At 40.0% G+C, this 21,198-nt stretch overlaps 1 protein-coding gene across 1 annotated transcript; it reads left to right on the top strand.

The window, feature by feature from the left end:
- The first annotated feature begins 3,426 nt into the window (after positions 1-3,426).
- On the top strand, positions 3,427-21,181 carry gpsm1b (G protein signaling modulator 1b). The gene is made up of 14 exons (XM_079581117.1): positions 3,427-3,694; positions 8,175-8,396; positions 9,278-9,413; positions 9,488-9,630; positions 9,722-9,845; positions 11,488-11,603; positions 12,753-12,908; positions 12,991-13,099; positions 13,781-13,895; positions 16,464-16,531; positions 16,634-16,804; positions 19,486-19,645; positions 19,724-19,929; positions 20,013-21,181. The coding sequence occupies exons 1-14, from the start codon at positions 3,633-3,635 to the stop codon at positions 20,211-20,213; spliced, it is 1,989 nt and encodes a 662-aa protein (XP_079437243.1). The 5' UTR covers positions 3,427-3,632; the 3' UTR covers positions 20,214-21,181.
- The last annotated feature ends 17 nt before the right edge of the window (positions 21,182-21,198 follow it).

Here is a 21,198-nt window from a genome sequence, read left to right as displayed (position 1 = left end):
AAGTAGTTTATTTATATGGCACCTTCCACAGACAGTCAAAGTCACAGAGGGACTGAATTTACAATCACAAAACACAACAGTCATAAGAATCCCTTTATCTACTGGGGTTAAAATGATTAAAGAAACAATGGGTTTTAAGTTTGCTCTTTAAAGCGTGGACAGAGTCAGGCGTACGGAAGAAGAGCAGAAGACCATGGGATAGGGGGGATAGGGACACCTCTGATTCAGGAGGGAGCCTGACCATGCAAAGCTCTGAAAGTGACCAGGAGCCTCTGAAGGGCAGCAGTGGTGCTCTTGGTCACTGGAGCACTCGGGTAGAAGCTACAGCAGATCCCAAGAAAAACATCAGACATCGGAAAATGAGACAGAAAAGTGCAGCTTTATCAACATATACACTGGCCATTAGGGCAGGGCGATATGGCCTAAAATCACGATATAAAAAAAGAAATATCACGATTTGACAATATAATCAACAATGGACAAGTTACTTCAAAATCCCAGCCTTGCTCCTATTGGGCAACAAATATTCAGCGATGCTTCAAACCTGGTTCATGATACACTGAATTATCCTCAGATCTTCAGATTAGACATTGAACAAAGGAACTGAAAAGAACAGATTTTTAGCCATAGTGACTTATCCCTTAAAGACATACTGGCAAAGTTGATGGCACGCGCTGCTTGCAAATAGGTCAACAAATGCTGTCTGATGTATTAGATCATATGACAGGCATCATATTTTTTATTAATCACAACCCACCCCTCCTGTTCTTTGCACACAATAAACACACTGCTCTTACTTCTACTTTATCTTAATCCCTGGCAGACTTTAAGTGTCTGGCATCAAGGCAAAATCCTAAACGGGAGAGAACCATGTTTTGAAACCTAATCCCCTTATAACCATAGAATCGGAGTTGCCCTCAATTCACCTAAGTCCCAAGTAGGCCAAGAACAAGAAGCCACTGCAGAGAAGTAAGGGAGTGTCCCACTACTAGACTGACAGACAGAACAGCAGGGTCTGATGCAACAAGACATAGACTATCACACGTCGAATGTCTAAAATTGGCCAATAAAAATGAGGTGACTCTAAAACCTATAAAGTTCTGACATTGTGTGCAGCACTATCAATTATAAGTTAATACAGAGCTTTTATGGACACCATCTGCCGTATTGTTGTCACCCCCTAAACATCATGATGAAACTTAATTGTTCTATCCAGAGTACAAGTCATGAAACCCACAAATGAATTCATGTAGTGAGAGCTTTGTTCAAAACCTGATGCATTGTTGAAGCTGATGACAGGACCCACAGACAATGGTCCATGAAAAAACATTTCACTCAGCTGTCGATCTTCATCAGAATGAGCTAAATGTATGATGTGACAGATTCTGAAATCTCAATGGGACTTTTATTGTTATTGCTATTGAACAACGGGCTCACGTGGTAAAAGGTGAGTGCGTCGCTGGGGCCGACCAATGAGGGCAGGTGCTCTTCAAGGACTAATATTAGACAAAGGAAAGGATCCAAGGCACTCTGACTTACACTTACAGAAAAGTCCTTTATTTAATGCATGGATACACAGTAAGGCCATTCAATAAATTAAAAAGGTCAGATAAAAAATGTCACGTGAGGAAGTCTCCCACCACAACATTGCATCAAGACATGAAATACCATAAAAACACAATAGTCAGTTCCTCAGATCCTCTCCTATGCATATTAAATAAATCCCTTTTCATAAATGATCCATTCTTTTAGATCATAAACAACTTTACCAGTTAAACCAAGAGTAGAATATCTTGTCTGCAGAAATACTTAAGTGTTTTCCACGGTGAATACAATACTTTCACTTTGATAGAATTCGTCTGAGCAACTTTTATTTTGTATTGAAGTAAAAGGACAGATGTTAAAGTCTGCCTGAAATCAAGAACAATACAATAAATTATACGCAGTCTATACAATATAACTTTCACAGTACACAAATAGTAAAAAATACTCACTACACAACTCACAACAAGACTGCAGTCTTGGGGGTCACATATTACAAAAGCAACAGAAAAATCAGTAACTAAGGAATATAACATACTTATATAAAACACAGTAGACATAATATATTAGTCAATACAATTCAAGCAACATACATTTCATTCATACATTTATAAGTGCTTATTAATGTATGAACAAAAACTCCCCCCACATAAAATGCAGCACCAAATCAAGCTGGTCCATAAGATCTGCAGTTGTGTTTAGAAACGTGGTCACAACAAAACACAAGAGAAAAGGGAAAACAAAGGAAAAGGAAATGACTGCACTTTTGCTCGGTGGCATTATCACTATTTTCAGTTTATATTTTGCCAAAAATAACTCAGAAGTGACTAAAAGTAAACATTAATAATGAAACACTAATATTTATACAAACATATTGCATGTTTACAACTATGACAGCTGATATAGAATATATTACAATTTTAAAGTAACTTATACTGAAGCCTGCAGAACAACAATCCCACAATAGCACATCATCTCATTCAGAACATGTGACCTTATGCAGACCTTAGACTGACACACGCAGGGCAAGAGTCCAGCAGAATGCAGTATGAATGAAGAAGTCTACAGTACAGTAAAGAGTGTGTGGGATTTTGTGTCAATATTTGATGAAGATGACATATCTGTTTCTGCAAATGAGGCAAATGTGTCAAATCAATTATTTACGTTACTTATACAGATTTAGTCACATTTATACACAGAAGTTACTTTCCATCAGAATGTAGTAGAAAAGAGTCGTTTGTATATCAGTCAGTATTTACTTTACATATTTTAATGCAGTAACTCTTACTCCAGTAAAAAAAAGAGTTTTGCCACCATTAGTACATTTTAAAATTACAAAAGCTTCATGTCGACATAAATATGTGGTTTGAGTTTCGTGCCAGACTGACATACTTTTCATGAAAAAGCTTTTGGTATTTTAAAAAGCAAATCCATGTTTGTTTTGATTCTTGAGACATCACCCAATCAGAGAGCGGCACTACAGGAGCACGGCGCTCAGGATTCTTCTAGATGCGCTCCTCATTCAGCACTAGGCTATGTTTTGCTGCCCTCTAGTGGTGAAAATGAAACACTGCGCCCTATTAACGCAGTGACTTTTTGTTTGTTTTTGGTTTAATTTCCCATTGCATCATCATTAGCAGATCCCCAAAACACATAAAAAAGACAATAAAGGCGCCAATACATCAATCAATAAAAACAGGCGTATTTATTGTTGATTTAATCATAGCCTTACCTTGCAGAATGATGCAACTGCGCTTTGTTTTACGAGGCGGTGTCATATTTCTTTCGTTGTGGTGAATCAAGAAATGCCACATAAGATTGACGGCTGGTTACTCCGCTGCTCCCTCCAGGCTTGAGTCTGGGCGGGGCTTGTGCATATGGCTCATTTGCGCAACACCTCACTTCCTCGGTGGCTGCCATTGCTGTGGAGAACGGGCAGAGGCAAAAGTAACGAGTGTGTGGTATGAGAAAGAGAGAGGGACTGACTGTGGACCGGTCCGGGCCAGAACAAAGGGGTCATTTCTTCACAGGGAAAACATTCAAGAGGCGCAAGGGGGGCGAGGGAAGGCTGACGCACGAGCTGCACTTCTATGGCACAGTCTTCTGCTAACAATGTGGATCAAGACGTGGTCAGCAAGCGGCTACATTCAAGGTATGGTTTGGTTCCTGGATAAAGCGACAGGTCACTTAATTGTCTTGTTTGTCCTGGCGTGACTGTCGTATGACGAGCAGCAGGAGCGGCGCACTGCCCAATGCCACCTCTGCGCTCTGGGGTGGAGATAGGGGTAGTAGGTCAGGGGGACCTTCACCAGCCCTCAGTGATTTGTCTCAGTCACAGCGCCAGATTGATTCTTGTCTCATTCCTGGATCGAGTTTTGGGGGGACTGTGGTTAAAAGTCCAGACTGTTGGGAGCCTGACAGGGCGCACGCATAATAGATTTGCCTATGTGGACAGGAAGGGGCTGCTAGAGGTGTGACAGTCCATACAATTTAGCATAATCCAATATATTTGCATGTCAACTAACAGTATACACCATCGTGTCTAACCAAACCTGCAATACAATCTCAGTGTACACTGTCAGAAAAGAAATAGTATGAGAGACTAATGATTATTATTGGCCTATGATTATTGTCAGCATATTATTGATGCTGCTGTTGGAGCTGATTCACAATTCACAACGTGTTCAATTGTTTTACTTCAGTGTTACATGAATACAAGTAACACTGCTGTGGTATTGGTGGTTGTCCCCAGTCCCTTTGCTTCACATAGTATTTCTAAAGCAAATACAGTGAGTCATGTTGGTGGTTGGAACCTTCTGACCATTTACTTGCTGGGAATATTTTTTCTTCACTAACAAAGGAGACAGGCGTGACATTCAGACATTCACTTAATGAGGACTCGGTGGCTTTTTTGCGTAACTTGTCATTACCAGTCCTGCCTAAAATACAATACAGCAAGCTCCCCAAATGACTCTATCCGAGACATGAAATCTTACATGGGTACGTTGCATGTATGGGGCTGTGTTTGAAGCTCAACAATTGAAATGGAAAACATTCCTAGATGGTTTCTTGTTGGTTTCCTTGACAACAAGCTTCGGCTCTCTCTGTACTGACGGCTGACTTGCCCACTCCTCCAACCACACAGCATTTCTATAGTGGCCACACATACTCTTCAACAAGTTATTGGATAAATCGATGATGTGCACAGCAGACAGCACATTTGTCTCTGTCTCCATACAGTAATGATTTGAAATGACTTTCTTTTTGCTGATAATGAACATTCAAAGTTGCGACACTCCTTTCTTCTTGGACATAGATTAGCATGGAATGTCAGATGCCCCATATTAAGGTCACGATAAATGTAGGAATGACGCTGACACAAGAATATTCTGTTTTATATGTGTTTATAGGAGAGCTATCACCGTATTTTCCGGACTATAAGTCACGCTTTTTTTCATAGTTTGGCTGGGGGTGCGACTTATACTCAGGTGCGACTTATGTATCGAAATATAGGATTTGTGTTAATGTTTTCACACTGACAGCCTCTAGAGGGCGCTTTAGGCTTGTGTACCGGTATCTGCTACTCCTGTACCACTGGTGATTTAAAAAACGGTAATCAAGCAGCAGAAAGAAAGTTTGGAGTGAGTGAGAAACTTGTGGGGGACTGGTGAAAAGCCGAGGTTACTCTGCTCACAGCAAGAGGAACGAGTTGAACAATGTGCTGCTGGGAGAGGCTTGTCACCGGTGCAGTTACGGCTCCAGGCACTGGTAGTTGCCAAGGCTGGTGCGACTTATACTCCGGAGCGACTTGTATATGTTTTTTTCCTTCTTCATTATGCATTCTTTGGCTGGTGCGACTTATAGTCCGGATAATACGGTACTTGTACATTTTTGTTTTGTTCTTTTAAACCTTCTTTGTCTTCTATGATTGACACATTTTTTATTGGTTTCCAGACACCCCCAAAGTTATCCCTTTGTGGTTCACTGTGGGCAGGCAAGATGAGAGCAGAGTGCAGTTCCGCCATTATTTATTTGTTATTCTTTTAATTTTGTCCAGTAGACTTTATTGGACTGGACCTCACGAAGCAGGTACGAGGCTATCGACTGTACCTGTCACTTTGCTTCTGTGCGCTACACTCCATTTAAACAGTGTATTTAAAGCATTAGACATAGAGGTGCTATCTTGTAAATAATGCTACACATTTATTATGTTTGTTGGCTTCAGGCCATGCAAAGCTGTTTAAAGGCTTGACTGGAGGCTCCGCTAATAGTTGACATTCCATCTGAAAGATTAGGGGCTAAAGTGGTTCACTCCATCGCCGCATTAACTGAAGGAGCTTCTATATATGAAGAACCTTAAATACTTTCCAGAGGTTGTCGTGCACTTATTTTAAGTGGAGAGATAAGTTTAGAATGGGTCAATATTAGGTCTTATCTGCATTGATTACGCATACTGTGTTTATAGATTGTTGCATTTTTTCAAAACCTGGCCCTAAACGGATCCATCATTTCATGAACTTAATTTTCTACCTGGATTACAAATACACTTAAAGAGGTTAAAAATGGTAAAATTAAGTATTTTCCTCCCCCTACATGTTGCAGCCATGTCCTAATGTGTAGTATGAACCCAGACCTGTTCACCACAACTGCATCTAAAATCCTGCACTGTCACTCTAAAACTGGTTACTTCAAGTCCGAATTGCCGTAATGCACCAACTTAATATAGAAGGTACAGTTACAAGTATGACCTGAGGTGGCAGTGGTGAGTATACAATGGCCAACTTGCATCTAGCCCCTTTAAATCAAAATTTACTACACCATATAAATATGTTGAAAACACTTTATTATATATCGTACCTGCCAAATTTAGTACAATAATGTGAAATGTAACAATGTGTAATAACTGTACCTGTGGGTTACATACGCAATCTAATCATTTGTATTTGTAGTTTGGTGGTACATAATGTAATAAGACATAAAACCCAAACTCTAACCCTCACGTTCAGTCCTATCCCTAAGGGTCTTATTACATTATGTACTTCTAAAGTGTGAATACACATTACTCCATTGTGTATGTACTATAGATACATGTTATTGCAGATTCTTATAAAGCAGATTACACTGTACTACATTTACCTTGGTGCAATGAATCAAAGCAGTGTAAAATAGAGTGTTACCCATTGTTATCTGCAAAACAAATCTGTCAAACTGTTGAGGCGATAACACACTGTACTCTGCATGTTGTCGGCTCTCCTCTCCTCCGGGTGTATGTCTTAGCTGTTGACCTCATGGGTTTCTGCGAGTGTCAGCAGATCCATGGATTATATGGGCTACTCTCTATACTGTGGTTGCTGCAGAGGCCTTGCGAGTCAGTGGATTAGCTGTTCTCTCCCTCTCATCTTCTCTGTCTGCCATTAGTATTGTGGCCAAGGCTTAGAATGCATTTTCTTTGTCACCACTTACTGTCCCTGCACTGTTTGCTTCCTTCAAGTAATGCCCCCCCATCTTAAAAGTGTGGCTTACACAAGCTCACTAATGGACACCTCATAATGCCTGAGTGGAGAGGAGGTACTCTGTGGACATTATCAAGCCAGAAGCTCATTATCAGACTTTTCATCTACATGGACATTTTTCTTCTGTGTTGGATACCTAAAATTCTTCTCTGCTCCCTTCTGACCTTTTACGGGAATACTTTCAGGATTTGGAGAATTGTAGAAGATTCAAAGTGCAGATGTTTCTTGGAATTGCTTGACTGCGCTCAGAACTCTCCACTGGAACATCTCCAGATTTGCCCTCATGTTATTATCAGCTATTATGGATCTGGCTGAAGCTGGACCTCATCTGGTAACAGTAAAATAAGTAAAAACATCATTCAGTAGATTCCTCACATATCTGAAGAAATCAAACCCAGAAATCACAGTTTAACCAACTAGAAATATTTGACCGAGTGGTCGGGTGTATTTATCTGTCTTCTCTGAGTTGAACCCAATGGCCTCTGAAGCATTCCCTTTGTCAGGGGCAGAGAGAGCCATGTGCTCACTGGTCCATCATGGACCCAGACCGCGCGCTGTGCTAAAGCCTTTGCACGTTGAGCTTCAAGGGTTTGTGGATAAAGCACGTACAAGGCAAAAACACAGGTACAGTAAAACATTTAATAGAAAAAAGAAATCTTAAAATTATCAACATTTCCATTCAAGATCAATTGTTTAAAAAAAAAAAAGAAAATCCCTACTCATCAAAGCTTAATCTTCAATTTGGAAACCAGATTTCACCACAAGATTTTCCTTCCTCCTAATTATTCTGTTTGGGTGAATCACGGCTTATGCACGGTAATTCCTATGTTTTCCAAAAGTTATATCTTAAAAGGAAATACAAAAAATGCATTGACTTGAGCTGAGTGTTTGTCGTAACCTATGTTGTTCATGAAACTACAAGACTGCAAAACCATTTCAAGGTGCTCCCAATGCTTTTGACTGTTGCTACAGCAACAGTTCACAGATAAGGCTGCAAGGCCTGTTGTCATGGTGACGTTACACATTTGTCTCACTTGTTTGATGCTCCAGTACTGTTTTATACATGCATATGTGTTACTGTGCATTGTTTCATACTTTTTGATTATTTCTGCTGTCCAGGATGGAGGCGTCTTGTCTGGAGCTGGCCTTGGAAGGAGAGAGACTTTGCAAGTCAGGAGACTTTAAAGGTGGGACAGCGTTTTTTGAGGCTGCTGTGCAGGTGGGCACAGAAGACTTGAAGACTTTAAGTGCCATTTACAGCCAACTGGGAAATGCCTACTTTTACCTTAAAGAGTATGGGAAAGCTCTGGAATATCACAGACATGACCTCACACTAGCAAGGTAAGCTCTTCTAATTAAAGCAAGGACATTACACGTTTTCTAAAGAGGTTTTTAATAAAAACTTTTAAAAACAAGTGGACACACTGAAACAATCCATATTGCCAATCATGATGAAAAGGCACTACACTGTTTGTCTGATTCAAAGATTCAACGACAGGTCTCGTGTTTATTATGTCTGCTGCAGGTCTTTGTTGCTTTTATCTGACTCCTTCACTGTAAACTTAAATGTCTTTGTAAAAGGAAAACTGTAATGGATATGGGGCTTTGTGTGACTCTCTTGTAATGATTTCCTGTATCCTGTACACTAGGAAAGTGTAATGCTGCCTTTTACTGTGTAATATGCCAATTTAACTTAATTCGAAATTCTGTGAACCTGACATTGCGCATGACCCTTCTGCACAGATCAAAACAAATCAAATTACCGTAATTCATGTAATTTTGGTTGGTCTTTTCCAATAATCTGAAAAGCAGCAATAAAAGTAAGTATGTTGGACATGTTAGGTGGATATTGTGTCTGACTGGATGGCAGCAAAATACTGTGAATGTCATGTTTTCATATTTGTTAGCAGTAAACAAACAAACTAACTAACTAACAAACACCTTAATGAATGTATTTTAATTCATTTGATAGACAATTTAAGAAAAAAGTGTTGAGATGATCAGAGACGCTGTATGAATATTGGAGCTTGCCAAAGTAATCCTACCTCCTGCAAGGCAAGCAGCTGGTGTTTCAGCAGGGAAGCAATTAAAGACCTTTGGGATTTACCTTGTTACATTAGGATCTCATTAGGACCTCTGGGACTCTTCCCAGGCTGTGACAACCAACGAACCAATGCAAATGAAACATGGGTCTCCCATTGATAATAATTTTACTCACCTAGAACAATTGGAGACAGAATTGGAGAAGCCAAAGCTAGTGGAAACCTGGGAAACACCTTAAAAGTATTGGGACGCTTTGACGAGGCTGTGGTTTGCTGCCAGCGACATTTGGATATTTCTCAAGAGCAGGGTGACAAGGTAGCTTTTACTTAGTACGTATACAAATATATTTTTGTACTTTAACCTTATTTTTGTTTAATCTTGCATCTAAGGTGGGTGAGGCCAGAGCGCTTTATAACATAGGGAACGTTTTTCATGGCAAAGGAAAGCAGCAGCTGTGGGGCTGCACCCAAGAACCAGGGGACCTTCCTCCCGACGTCAGAGAGACGTTACAGAAAGCCACTCTTTATTATGAGTATGTGTTTTTTCATTGTTTTAAAGGAACAACTCATTTCTCACTGGTACTTTGGTGAGTAAACTGTGTAACTAGATACTTCTCCTTACAGGATGAATTTGGCTTTGGTCAAAGAGCTGGGGGACAGAGCAGCACAGGGGCGGGCCTATGGTAACCTTGGAAACACTCAGTATCTGCTCGGAAACTTTGTAGAAGCCATTAAGTTCCACCGCCAGGTAAGAATAATATGTCTGTGGTCAATGCTGTTGCAGAGGTATTTTATTCAGCCAATTATATATATATAATTTTAGATTTCCCACCAGTTTTAAAAAGAGCATGGACGACACAAATGAACTTTTGTAACAATATTTGATTGATTAGCCCCTTCACTTACAACAATTATCTCTAAGCACTAATGCACATGTGTCAAACAGCCTGTGGCCACATGTGGCCCGTGACATGATTTAATGTGAGTATCTAGCCGATTTCTGTGTGGAGGATTTTTAAAGAAATAACTAGAAGAAATCACTCCAGCTACCAAAGGGCAACATAATAAGAGATCAGGATATAAACGGCATATTACAGCCATGTGGTCAGTCTGCCCCAGGGCGACTATGGCTACAATTGTAACTTACTGCCATTGAGTGGAGTGAGTGAATAATGACTATATGTAGCACTTTGAGAAACATGTGACACAGGTTGATGAAGCGCAAAAAGTGTAAGCTATTGTTATTTACAAAACGAGTTCGATACCTCGAATGAAACAATGATTGGCTGAATAAAATACCTCTCCATATATACAGTATATGTACTTTAGTGCTGTAGTATTGGCAGTGTTTGGAATAACGCCGTTTAAAAGAACGGCGTTAGGTAACGGCGTTATTTTTTCAGTAACGGAGTAATCTAATTCATTACTCTCCTCGTCGTTACAACGCCGTTATCGTTACTGGGTAAACAAAGTGGCACGTTACAATTGGGCTGAATGAAGCGCCGCGGTGTCAGCATGGGGAGAGCAGTGGAGAGGGTGGGCGGAGTCTGACGGAGCAGAACACGCACATCTGACTGTCCGTGCAGAGTACTGCATCGCGCTCTCTGCTCCATAAACTACTTGTGTCCCCGACCCGCGGCTTGTCATCCCCACAGCGCGGTGCAGCCGCAGGGGAGAATCAAGTTGGTGATCATTGATCAGTAGTGTTGGAACTTATTTTTAACCCAAAGACGCAGTGGACGCGGTGGAGACACGTCTTTCTCCCTCTCTCTCTCAGCGCCTTTCTTCTTCCTCTCTCCCCGCTCTCCGCTCCATAGAACAGTGCAAGGCCACTAACCTTCTGGGGCATGTAAACTTATATTTGCTGTCGATTGTTTCACGGAGAGACATCATGCTTGTGCGTAAAGTCTGCCCTGATCGTTGGCACATGTTACTCTTGTTCCTCCCCATTCTCTTTGAATACGGCCATATTCCTACATTAATAAAACAGCGGCGCAAATACAATACCACTCAGTCACAGGGGCCTCCCCCACTCACCCCCCATTCAGTTCATTCAGTTACTATGAACATCTTTGAACATCTTTGAACACCTGTCTGTTCTAACCATTTCAATTGACTTGTGAAAACAGCAACAACAAAAAAACAAAATTCTTTGACATATAGCAACACAAATAGTTACTTTCCCTGGTAACGAGTTACTTTTATTATAGAGTAATTCAGTTACTAACTCAGTTACTTTTTGGAACAAGTAGTGAGTAACTATAACTAATTACTTTTTAAAAGTAACGTTCCCAACACTGAGTATTGGTTCTTATTCTGAGAAGCCATTCACACACAATTATTCTTTCTAACAAAGCATCTAATGCTACAGTGACTAATATTTTCTACAGCGATTGTCTATTGCCAAAGAATTTGGGGACAAAGCAGCAGAGCGACGAGCCTACAGCAACCTCGGCAACGCTTTGATTTTCCTTGGCCAGTTCAACTCTGCCACTGAGTACTACAGGTAAGAAGAAGGTTATGCTGACACCTAGTGGAGAACAAGATCAAGTGCACAAGCCAAAATGATGAACCCTTTGGCAAACGTCACTTCTTAAACACTTCTTTTGGGTGACAAAAAGGCCGACTTTTGCAATTAAGCAAAGCATTATAATAGTATACTCAAGATTCAAGATGTCAAGAGATCATTGCAAGACAATATTCGGTGGTGATTTAAATATGGAGGTATGCTCTACAGCAAACTTTGTTCATCGAGGGTATGTATACAACATACAGGGCCACAGGCTGGGGGTTGATATTGTCAAACAATAAGTTGAGAGCGGTTTAGACCATTTCCCACACCTTTTATTAAGCCTTGGAAAAGTAAGTTTTGAGGTTTTAATAGTGTAGGATTGTTACACTTAAAGTTGCACTATGCAACTTTTTATGTGAAAAAAGAAAAATATATTTGTGCGTATTTGACCTTTTAGTGACTCAGTGGTTATATAGGTGCAGCATGGCATCTTTGCTTTCCCTCACAATGGCCTCTATGATGCTCCAGAATTAGTTGTTTTTGGGTTTCTGGCAGGTTTCTGGTACGAACCCCTAAAAACAATTGACCCTGGAGCGCCATAAAGTCTACTGCGAGGGAAAACAAAGGTGCCAAGCTGCAGCCATAATGCCACTGAGTCACTAAAAGATCAAACATGCACAAATATTAAGAGATTTCTTTCACTTAAAAAGTTGCATAGTGCACCTTTAAAGGGGCCAGATGTAAGTTAGCCATTTTATACTCACTACTGCCACTTCAGGTCATACGTAAAAAAAAAACAAAAAAACTTCAGGTCATACGTGTAGCTGCACATTCTATATTAAGCTCGAGCATGACGGCACTTCGGACCCGAAGTAACAACTTTGTGAGTGACAGTGCAGGATTTTAGAGGCAGTTGTGGTGAACAGGTCTGAGCTCATTCTACACATTAGGACATTGTTGGAACATGCAGGGGGAGGAAAATACATAATTTTGACATTTTTAAACTCCGCATAGTCCCTTTAGTGCACAGTGGTAAAGCATAATCTTTTCAAATTAACATGTATGTACCTGTATGTCAGTTTTATGAGTAGTACTTGTATTTATAGTGTGATTGACTTCATGAAAATAAATGCTTCCCTGTAGAAAAACCTTGCAGCTGTCCAGGCAGTTGAGGGACCAAGTGATGGAGGCTCAGGCATGTTACAGCCTGGGGAACACATACACTCTGCTGCAGCAATATGAAAAGGCCATAGAGTATCATCTAAAGCACTTGTACATCGCCCAAGAGCTTACTGACAGGTAAAGAGAGATCCTTGTTTGTTACGACAGGGCTATACAATCAACCCTGACCCGATGTTTTGTCTTCATTCTCTGTCGACAGAGTTGGTGAAGGCCGAGCCTGTTGGAGTTTGGGAAATGCCTATGTGTCTTCGGGAAACCACAAACAAGCACTGCACTTTGCCCGAAAGCACTTGGAAATCTCTAAAGAAGTAAGATGTTTATCCACAAAACACAACACAATATATTATGGGCGGCACGGTGGCGCAGCGGTTAGCGCTCACGCCTCACTGCAAGAAGGTCCCGGGTTCGATTCCCACCTGGACGGGGCCTTTCTGTGTGGAGTTTGCATGTTCTCCCCGTGCCTGCGTAGGTTTCCTCCGGGTACTCCGGTTACCCCTACCACTAAAAAAATGTACAATAGATTCCCCACTGGGGCCAGGACTCCCCTGAAAAAGAGATTCTTAATCTCAGTGGGACTATCCTGGTTAAATAAAGGTCAATATTATATCAAGGGAGGGAAGTTGTATGTGCAACCCCCCCCCAAAAAATGACATACATATTTTTTAATGAAAAGGGTAGCTCATAAATGAGTTTCCAGCCCATGTGATTTGCCGCATGTTGGTCAAACAAAAAGTCAGTTGAAACAAGGGCTGCACAATATATTGGGTAATTATTGTAATGGCAATATTAGGTGACACAATATTTCTACCACATGAAGCGCTGACACAGTAGCAAAATAATAAATGGGTTGAAAAGACTAACATAAATATATAAAAAATAAGCAATATATTAATTTAAATAATATTCTAAGAAATAAAATGTATATAGTAATACAATATAATATAATTCTTTGCCATTCATTAATAACACATTTTGTTTGCGTGTTTCAGATCGGAGACAGAAATGGAGAGCTGACAGCCAGAATGAATGTGGAACAGCTGATGGAAGTGTTGGGCGTCAACGAGAGTGACCTTTCACCTTCTAGTTCAGAGTTTGAGATGCAAGGTGAGACTGGAAACATTTTTGCCTCTGAAAAACTTGAACACGGTTTGCAACTAGTCTCAAGCATTGCAAGAACAAGCAGGGGCGTTACGGAAACGTTCAGCCTGGTTTTTGAGCTTGTGGGAAGCACCCGTGCACAGGAAGGGGCCACACATCACCACTTTTTATTACAAGTTTTATAATTCTGCATGATTATAACCTTCATACTGAGATTGTGTAGGTCAGAGCTGGCATTAAGGTTCTGTGATATACTTTATACATGCTTTATATAATAAATACTTTGCACAATATATAATACAGCAATCAACCAATCAGTCAAACTTTATTCATAAAGCGCTTTACATTTAACCCTTGTGACCGTCCTAGGGTAATAAGTGATCACAGTGTTATGAGAAGGAGCCCAATTTGCTTCTCTAATAAAATAAAATAAAAATATTTATTTATACCATAAAATATATTTTTTAAATAAATTTGGCTCTATCTTTAGTGTAACTTCAGGCTAATGGTCGGATACCAATTTTTTAATTTTTTTATTCTTATGCATATCAGTGCTTTGAGCAGTTTTAGAAGAGGTCATGAAAAAAAAAAAAAAAAAAAAAAGATATTTTATATAACTTAATGTGCATTTGTCTGGTGTTTATAGAATGTCAGTTTGTGTAACTTTCTGCTCTAATGTACTTTACCTTCACTGTCAAACTGTGCTGAACATTCAATAATTTGATAACAGTTTATTTATTGATATGTAAACTCTGCTTTGAGGATTTCCCTGAAATAATAAATAATAAATTGGTGAACACTAATCACAGTTTGGATTTCAAAACTGGGTCCTAAAACTATGAAAAAAAAGTGTGAATTTAAAATCTGGTAAATGTGCATGTAGGGAAGGCCCTGTATGTTTAAAAAACGTTATGAATTTGTAGTTTAAATGAAGTTGGTATGAAAGGCAAATATAGCTGGATTCACAGACAATGGGGGACACTGCCATTGAAATGAATGGAGAGCTGCTACTGTTTTAAAAGGACTACGAGTGTAACTATTTGCTCTCATTCAAAAATAATACATTTTTCAAAAACAGCACCAGCTTTACCTTTGAGCCTCTACCACTGCCCAATTCACCGAATACTTCGAGTAATATCCATATTCAGTTTTTTGGCTCAAAACCCCAAAAATAATAAAAACTGGTAAATTTAGTCAAACTAAAGATAGAACCCAATGTTATTTTATGAGTGACATTTTAGAGAAACAGAAAATGACCCAAAAAGACCATGAGTGTAACTATTTGTTCTCATTCAAACCTATGAGAAAATTAAAAAATCGCACTAAATAAATATTGAATTTTTCAAAAATTTCCACTTGAAACTGACGAGATAGTCCGATTTATCCTCAGAATTAGACAAGGCCTACAAACTGAGACAAATTAAAAAACACAAACATTTAGTATCAGACCATTAGTCTGAAGTAACACTAAACAAAGAACCCAAATTTATTGAAAATATATATTTTATAACTGCAATGTTAGTGCAACAAAATGGGGTCATAAATGATCACGAGTGTAACTCTGCAGAATGAAGCAATGAGGGTTTAAAGAAAAAACAGACAACCCCCCCCCCCCCCCCCCATCGCCTCCAATATTTACAGATATTACAATGGTCTCATACACACACACGCACACATGCACACACACACACACACACACACACGCACACACACACACAACCAGACACACAGACACCTGCACAAGCACAGGCTGGGTACAAACTAACAAGGCGAGGAAACCCCATCAGAGGAGCCGTCTGCACCGGGAGCAGCAGGGGCCCAGAGGAGGCGTGGCAGGGTTTGATGCAGAGACTCTGCCGGAGGAGCACAGAGGCCTGGAAGGGTACAAGCAGCTCTAAAAGATTGTAAGGCCATGAAGACATTTAAACCCCATTAAAAGAACCGTAAACTCTATCCTGAGGCCGATAAGGAGCCAATGCTGCAATTTCAAATCCGATGTAACGTGGTCTTCGTCAGGACACTTTTGTAAAAGGTGTTAATCTGAACTACTCTTTTGGGGAAGACCAGAAAGCAGGGCATTGCAGTCGTCAATACGACTGATAAAAGCATATATTATAGTTTGGGCAAAAGTTTCTCTCTCTGGGCCTCAGGACCGATGACTAAAACTTCTGTTTTGTCCTGGTTAAGCTGGAGAAAGTGTTCTTCCATCCAGGATTTGATTCTAAAATGCACAAAGTGCATCCACTGGCCTGGTGTCATCAGGAGACATGGGGATGTACGACTGCGTATCATATTCTGTGAAAGTTGACTCCATGTTTCCTGATGACACCGCCAAGAGGGGCATATAAACTGTATCTCTGTGTGCAGCACCCTTGAGTATTTTAACATTCATTAGACCATTATTCCTTAGACTGGCATCATTTCTACACTGTCGCTGGCGCCTGAGTTTTACTGTTGGCCTCACAACACTTACAGGGATTTGTGCTGAACTGCTGCAAAAACAAAGCCTTTTGTTGTTGCTGTTGTATCTGAGGTATTAATAATGCTGAATGTGCAACATTGAAATGTTTTTAGGAGCAAGGCCCAAACTTAGCAAGAGAAACAGCATGGATAGTGTTGAACTGTGGAAATTGTCGAATAAGGTAAGCTCCACGCAGCAGAGACATTCCAGGGTGACCTGTACAATGATGGCGTCATCACTGACTAAGCTTCAGCTGCTTCTTAGTAATTCTCTTTTTCTGCAGAATGGAGAGAACCAGAATGGAGAGAGTATACCAAGGAGATCGAAAAGTCAGCACTCCCAGGCCAGTAAAAGGAAAGGTTATCCTGACAGTCAGTCTTCAGATGAACGACTTTGGCTGGACTCTCCTGTGGACACCGATGACATCAATGTGCAAGTCCCACCTCCAGTGTCAGTGAGTTGGGCTTCTCCTTACTCATTGTACATGTCCATTAACCAGATTTTTATGTTAAATAATCAGCTGGAGTTCATCCAGATTGATAAAACGGTTTTCATTAATGGCACTGTATTTTCAACTCGGTTAATGCAAGTGAAATGCAAAAAATCTCTTAGAGTATTGAAGCTGGTCTGTAAAAGAAACAAAATCAAAGTTTGTATTTGAGTTAAAACTTGATGGAAACACTTGTCAACCAACAGACTATTGAATATATTGGCCATTGATTGGCCTAAATGAACAATAATGACAACAAAAGACTGAATATTGCAGTAAAGTTCACATAAATGCAGCGATTCTCCCCACACAGCTTTGTGCTCTCTTGCTCCATGTTCGTCATCTCACATTCTTCGCACTGGCTTGTTATACTGTGGCCCACGTGATTACTTGGACAATAGCGCAGACGGAAAGTGAGGACAGCACACAGACGAAGGGGCCAAGGACGGAGGGCACAACATAATGCTATAAGTGAAATATAAACTCTGCCATTTACTCATAATGAATACAGAACCATTTAAAGAAAAAAATCTCTTTAAAATAATGTATCCCATTGCGCTGATATGCTGTATAACTTTATACAGAGTAACAAGGTAACCCAGGAGATGCCTAAAAGCGTCTGGCGAAGGGCAGGTGTTTTATGATCCATAATAACTTTTTATGGGTCATAAAACAGTCAGACTATCAGTTGTTATCTATTAGCGAGTCTCAACTATACCAGCTTTACTTTTCCTCTTTCTGTTCTTCTGTGCCGCTAATTTGACCTTGATCTGAGCGCTGTGCGGCCCCTCCCCTCCTCGCAGGGTCACCCCTCTGCCTCCAATAATGAGTAGTTTTCCCACAGTGGGTGTACATGACTAAAATGGGTGGCTTGGGATCTGTAGGGCAAGGGATGGAAAGAGAGTAGAGGAGGAGGCAGTGCTGAAGAGTAAAAGAGAAACAGATGGACTGTAGAAGAGAGAGGATCGAACAGAAGGATACAGTAGTCATGTTGAGGGAAAGGTACTTTGAGCCACTCGTTTGAGAAATGAGAGACTTCCACTGGTAAGCCTTTTCTGCATTTGAACTAAGACTTACTTTATATAGTTTACTGTTTTGTACTCTTGCTAACTGTTGGAGAAATGCTAAATGCTAAGGATTGATTGTGAATGGTGAAGCTAATTGGCATTAACACACAAACAAAGGCATCATTGATTGTTCGGTTGATTGTAAAACGGCTGACTAAAATCAGGTGCTTACTGACACTGACCTACTTCACATACTGTTGTTAGGAACAGAGACATCTCTGTTCATCACCGAGTGCCGAAAGTTGGTGTCTCCAATTGAAATGGCTTGTGGTTGAAATATGAACAAGTTTATTTACTTAGTCGGGACTTCAGTAATGGTTGCTGTTTCTTGGGTTTGCCTGTTTTTTCCCCCCCTAAATTGAAATAAGGCTCACAGGGTTGGGGATTATATGTTTATACTCTAGTTTGTAGAGATATTTTGGGGAAGAATTTGAATAAATGGCTAGAAATGTGTAGCAGTCTTATTAATTAACCTCTTAAACCCCACGTTTTCTTCAGTTCGGCTTTACCCAAATCCAAATTTTTCAACTGGAGCTTACAGCATCTAGGCCAGTGTCACGCCTCAACTCCATTGCATTTTTGCCACATTTTTGTTGAGTTTTCATCAATTTTTGCCACTTTTTCATCCATTTTTTTCAGTTTTTTTTCATTGTTTGTTTTGTTGCTTTTTTGTCACTTTGTCAACACTTTGGCTTTTTTTCCCCCAAGAAGCTTCTACATTTGGGTGACGCCAAACTGGAGAAAACTTGTTTCAGGTGGGGGTGAAGAGGTTAACACAATATGTATTTTTTAACATTTATGAGCACAAGAAACCCTCTGTCGATTTGGAATATTTGTGTTGCTGCTCATAATAAGTTAAACGTGTGCCTTGCAGTAAACTGAAACCACAATGGGATGTACACACATTTATTGCAGGTACTGAAAACCTTATCTACTTCTTTTCAGCTATATATTATGCTATGTATACTGGGTACATTTAAACAAACATAAGATAACCCTTTATTGATCTCACAATGAGGAAATTCACTTGTTAAATCAGCTCTCACGAAACACTAAGGGTGTGCCGCAAACAATACAGGAAATTTTCAATCAATTAAATAGTAAATGAAGATATCTTATGTACAATGAATGCAAATAATAAAAAATAAAGTTAGAGCAGACTATAAAAAATGTCAGCAGTGCAAATTCAGTCTTTCAGAGCAGAAAATCCAGTATATTGCATGTAATACTGTACATCTACTACATAAATACTTCTATGACTGAATAAGACCAGGCCAGTGCGCTAAAAGCTTTTTTTTCCACCATGTCTTGGTACATCTGTACTCCCATGTGGGTCAGTGCCCTCAAATGGTAATGGGCAGTTTATTTTTACATCACCTTAATAGTATCATTCCACCTTCAGTAACTAGGCCAATGCAGACTCAGGCACTAAGAGCGCTATTCATTATAATCTAATAGGATTTGAAATATGCTCCTCGTTTATGTTTTTATTGTGTACGTGGGAAGAGAAGCGCTCGCACTGAATGGTAATGAGACTCGGATACAGTTTTGATTGTGGCTTTCACCTCTTCTCTCCAGAAGTTTGGCCGCGACCCCTCGGATGAAGACTGCTTCTTTGACCTTCTCAGCAAGTTCCAGAGCAGTCGCATGGATGACCAGCGCTGCAATTTAGACAATCCAGAGGACGGAGAAGCCGGAGACGGATCTGGTTCAATGCTTTCCCTCAGTGAGATGCTAGGTCAGCCTCCCACAGTGGCATTTCCACTTGACATTTGACTGCTTCAGACTAATTGTTTTTTTTTCTTCATGATTTTAGATTCTGCAGTTACCACTTCACCCCAGACGGAGGAGCTGTTTGACTTGATTGAAAGCTCCCAAAGCCGACGCCTGGATGATCAGAGGGTTAACGTTGGGAACCTTCCAGGGTTGAGGATCACTCATAACAATCTGGGTCACTTAGTGGGTGAGGGAGACCACCAAGAGCCAAGTGACGACTTTTTCAACATGCTTATTAAGTGCCAAGTATGTCGCCACAAATACCTGTTGTTTATTATGCGTTTAAAGGTAGTTTATCCACAATGTCTATCCCATCCCTCTCATTTCAGTCATCAAGGATCGATGACCAGCGTTGTTCCCCACCAGAAGGGGGCCCCCATGCTCCGACAGTGCCTGATGAGGACTTCTTCAGCCTGATCCAGCGAGTGCAGGCCAAACGTATGGATGAGCAGCGCGTCCACTTGCCCTCAGACGAACAAGACGATTCCGATTCTGAGGAGTCTGAACCACCGGGGGGAGTTTCCAGCTAGGACTTGGTGAATAGTTCAAAACGGCCGACAGTGAACAGATATTTTCAAAACGAAATCGAGAATCTTAATGTGTGCAATAGGTGATGCCAGAATAATGTTTTTCTTTGTATTGCGTTCAGAATATATATACTATAAATAAATAAAACAAAACAGAAATCTATAAATATATGTTCCTGTGTAACTAAATCATAAATACATTTAGTGAACTAACTTAAGTCAATACAATGCCTTAATATTCAGTTTAGGCGTATGATTGTATCAAGCCATTAAAGCACATATCTGCCACACAGTATAACAAAATAAATGTGAAGACTCTTGGGAATTCTAATATTTATTTACTAATTTTCATTCATACAGTAATGACAAAGAAAGAAATTGATTATATATATTTGATTTGTGTTCTTTTTATATGTGCTGTTTTCTGTGTTTCTTCAAGTATATTATCCATTTGCAGCAAAATTTAGCAATCATAATTGATGATTTTAGTCATATAATCACCTTCCATAATCTGTACCCTGCTATATCCCACAATGTGTGACAAATCCGGATTTAATACTCATTAAATGACAAGTGTCCTATTTCAGGCCAATGATCTTACACCTGTACATTTTACTGCAGGAGCAACAGCAGTTTGTACTGTTTAGTGCTGCTCCCTGCAGTCAATGCCCACAAGTGCATTACAGTTCTGTTACATATATATATAAATATAGACATTTTAACAGGTTATATTTGCTGCTTGTTCATCTGTTCCACTCTTTGATATCTGTGTCATTACTGGTTTCCAAACTGTGTAATATTGGTACCGCCCTGTGAGGCAATGTCTGTTTTGATATTGGCTTATACAAAAACAAGTCAGTTTGATTTGCAGTATTCATGACTTCCATGTCCATTTTTATATCAATTTTGCCATTAGAAAACAGACATTCAGACATTCCGCTGCCATAGACTGTATATATGTATATACAATATTTTGTATTTATGTTTC

Source organism: Gobius niger (assembly GCF_951799975.1).
Source record: "Gobius niger genome assembly, chromosome: 2".
Lineage (NCBI taxonomy): Eukaryota > Metazoa > Chordata > Actinopteri > Gobiiformes > Gobiidae > Gobius > Gobius niger.
Note: the sequence above shows the minus strand (reverse complement) of the source record. Positions and strands in the feature narration are given on the sequence as shown.

Coding starts and splice junctions, on each gene's coding strand:
- gpsm1b (XM_079581117.1), top strand. CDS start 3,633: ATGGCACAGTCTTCTGCTAACAATGTGGATCAAGACGTGGTCAGCAAG. Junction 9,631..9,721: donor AAAGCCACTCTTTATTATGA/GTATGTGTTTTT, acceptor TTCTCCTTACAG/GATGAATTTGGCTTTGGTCA. Junction 13,896..16,463: donor TTCAGAGTTTGAGATGCAAG/GTGAGACTGGAA, acceptor AAATGTTTTTAG/GAGCAAGGCCCAAACTTAGC.